General features: G+C 41.9%; 1 protein-coding gene across 1 annotated transcript in view; it reads right to left on the bottom strand.

Annotated features, from left to right (window-relative positions):
* TCOF1 (treacle ribosome biogenesis factor 1) overlaps positions 1 to 2,587 on the bottom strand; it is an 81,791-nt gene that overhangs the window by 44,812 nt on the left and 34,392 nt on the right. The window contains 3 exon segments of the mRNA XM_027841732.1: positions 1 to 102; positions 280 to 495; positions 699 to 881. The exon segment at positions 1 to 102 is cut by the window's left edge and continues 18 nt beyond it. Coding sequence (XP_027697533.1) covers positions 1 to 102; positions 280 to 495; positions 699 to 881 — 501 coding nt within the window.

Here is a 2,587-nt window from a genome sequence, read left to right on the forward strand (position 1 = left end):
TGTCCTGGCCTGGGGGGCTGAAGTCTTTGGTTTTCCAACAGCAAGAAGGGTCCCTTTTGCTGGTGTAGCATTGGCTTGGGAAGCCTTTTCTGATGATTTTTCCTAAGATCACAAGGAAAAAGAGTAAGAGGGGAAAGATATCAGATTCAGAATTAGTCCTTTGCAAGATTCCATGGCCCTCCTTGACCAGCAAACACGTCCCAAATGAGACATAAATTGCTTGTCAGAGTTGCACAGGTCATTATACCAAAGGGACTGGTATAAAGTATGAGGTATCACCTGTCTCTGGGGCACTATGATATCCTCTTCGTTCTCGGAATCCTCACCGCTATCATAACTACTCTCTGGAAAACTGAACTCGGGTGCCTTGGGGGAGGGTCCTATCTTGGCCTGGAGGGCCCCTTTTCCCAGGGGCACCTTAGTGAGGTTTGACGGGGCAGGGGCTCTATTTTCTGATATGGCATTGGCCTGGGGAGTCTTCACAGATGATTTTACCTAAGATCAAAAGGAAAGAAGACAAAAGGGAAAGAAATCTGAGATTCACAGTGAGTACTCCTTTGAGATCTATAGCCTTCCCTGAGCAACAAACAACCAGCCCCAACTGATACATAAATTTTACTATAGAGCTGCACACCTGCAGGGCTGACTAGGCAGTGGCAGCTTAGCCCCGATAGCAGGGAATTGGTGTGAGGCATCACCTGTCCCTGTGGTGCCGAGACGTCTTCATCACTCTCTGATTCCTCACTGCTCTCAGAACTAGTCTCTTGACTTCTAGGCTCCGCTGCCTTGGCCTGGAGATTCGAAGTCACTGACTTACCAGGAACAGGAAGGGCCCCTTGCCATGGGGATACTTTGATACCAGAGGCTGGGGCAGTTTTAACCTGAAGAAAACAAACAAACAAACAAACATTCAATAATCACCTACCATGTACAAAGCACCGTTAGTCAATAGGGATACAAAGAAAAGGAAGGGGAAAGGTAATACAAGATAAGGAAGGAGGAAGAAAATAGTTTTAGCTAGGAGTGAGGAATAGAGGGTAAGCAGGAAACTCAAGGAAGACTTTGTGAGGGAGATGGCTCATGAGCTGAACCTTGAAGGCAAATAAATCAAGTAATCATCACCATCATAGCTAACATTTATAGAGAGTCTGCTATGTGCCAGGAACGCTAAGCACTTTTTACAAATATCTTATTGCTATTATTATCCTCATTTTATAGATGAGGAAACTGAGGTGAAAAGAGGTGAAGTGACTTGACCAGGGTCACACAGCTTTTAAGTGTCTGAGGGTAGGCTGGAACTCAGGTCTTCCTGACTCTGGGACTGGTACTCCATCTACACCAAGCTGCCCTGCTGAGAACTTTGAAGGAAAGAAAAAGCTAGCAATCCAGTCTGGCTGAAATTCAGAGTGTATAAAGAAGAATATAAATAAGGAGGAGAAAGATAGACTGGAACAAGATTGTGAAGAGCCTGAAATGCCAGGCTAAGCAGGATGTATTTTATCTCAGAGGCAACAGGGAGTCACTGATGGCTTTGGAGAAGGGAGTGACAAGGTCAGACCTGGGACCTGGGAAACTTGTTTTTGTAACTATGTGAGGGATGGACTGGAGTCATCTTCACAGATGGCTTCATTCAAAGAAAAAGAAACGGGATGAGCAAAGAATTAGGTAATACACAGTCTCAAATTCAAGGGCCCCAGAATTCCTGGTAGGAGAGAAAATATGACAATGGAGAATTCAACCCATCTGAAGGTTATTGATTCCTGCCCTCATTTAAACACACGGAAACAAACACTTAGACCCAGGAATAGATGTGTGAGAGGGCTGTCTTTTCCCTATAGTGTTCAATAAACCCAAAAACCCCAGCTACTGGGGTAAGGATTCACTATTTAATTAAAAACTGCTAGGAAAACTGGAAAGGAGTCTGGCAGAAATTAGTTAGCGATTAACATCTCATACCATATATCAAGATAAGCTTTACATGAACATATGACTTAGACATAAAAGGTAGTATCATAAACAAAATAGAGATAAAAAAGAAATTACCTTTCAGATCCATAAATCAGAGAAGTGTTCATGACCAAAAAAGGAGATACAGAGGATGATGAAAGATAAAGTGGATAATCTTGGTTGTTTAAAATTTTAAGTTTTGTACAAATGAAACCAACATGGTTAAACTTAGAAGGGAAACAGGTAATGTGTAAAAAAATCTCTGCAACAAGTTTTTCTAATAAAGGTCTTGTGTCCAAGATTTGTGTTCAAGGAACTGATTCAAATTTATAAGAACAAGAGCTACACACTAATGCATTGCTGGTGGAATCATGAAATCATCCAACCATTTTGGAGAACAATTTGGAACTATGCGCAAAGGACTATAAAATTATTCATACCCTTTGACCCAGCAATAGCACTTCTAGGGCTATATCCCGAAGAGATCATACAAATGGGAAAAGGACCCAAAGTACAAAAATATGTATAGCAGCTCTTTTTGTGGTGGCAAAGAATTGGAAATTGAGGGGATGCCCATCCATTGGGGAATGGCTGAACAAGTTGTAGAATATGAAAGTAATGGAATACTATTGTGCTAAAA

This window comes from Vombatus ursinus, unplaced genomic scaffold (assembly GCF_900497805.2).
Source record: "Vombatus ursinus unplaced genomic scaffold, bare-nosed wombat genome assembly UNPS02014863.1, whole genome shotgun sequence".
Lineage (NCBI taxonomy): Eukaryota > Metazoa > Chordata > Mammalia > Diprotodontia > Vombatidae > Vombatus > Vombatus ursinus.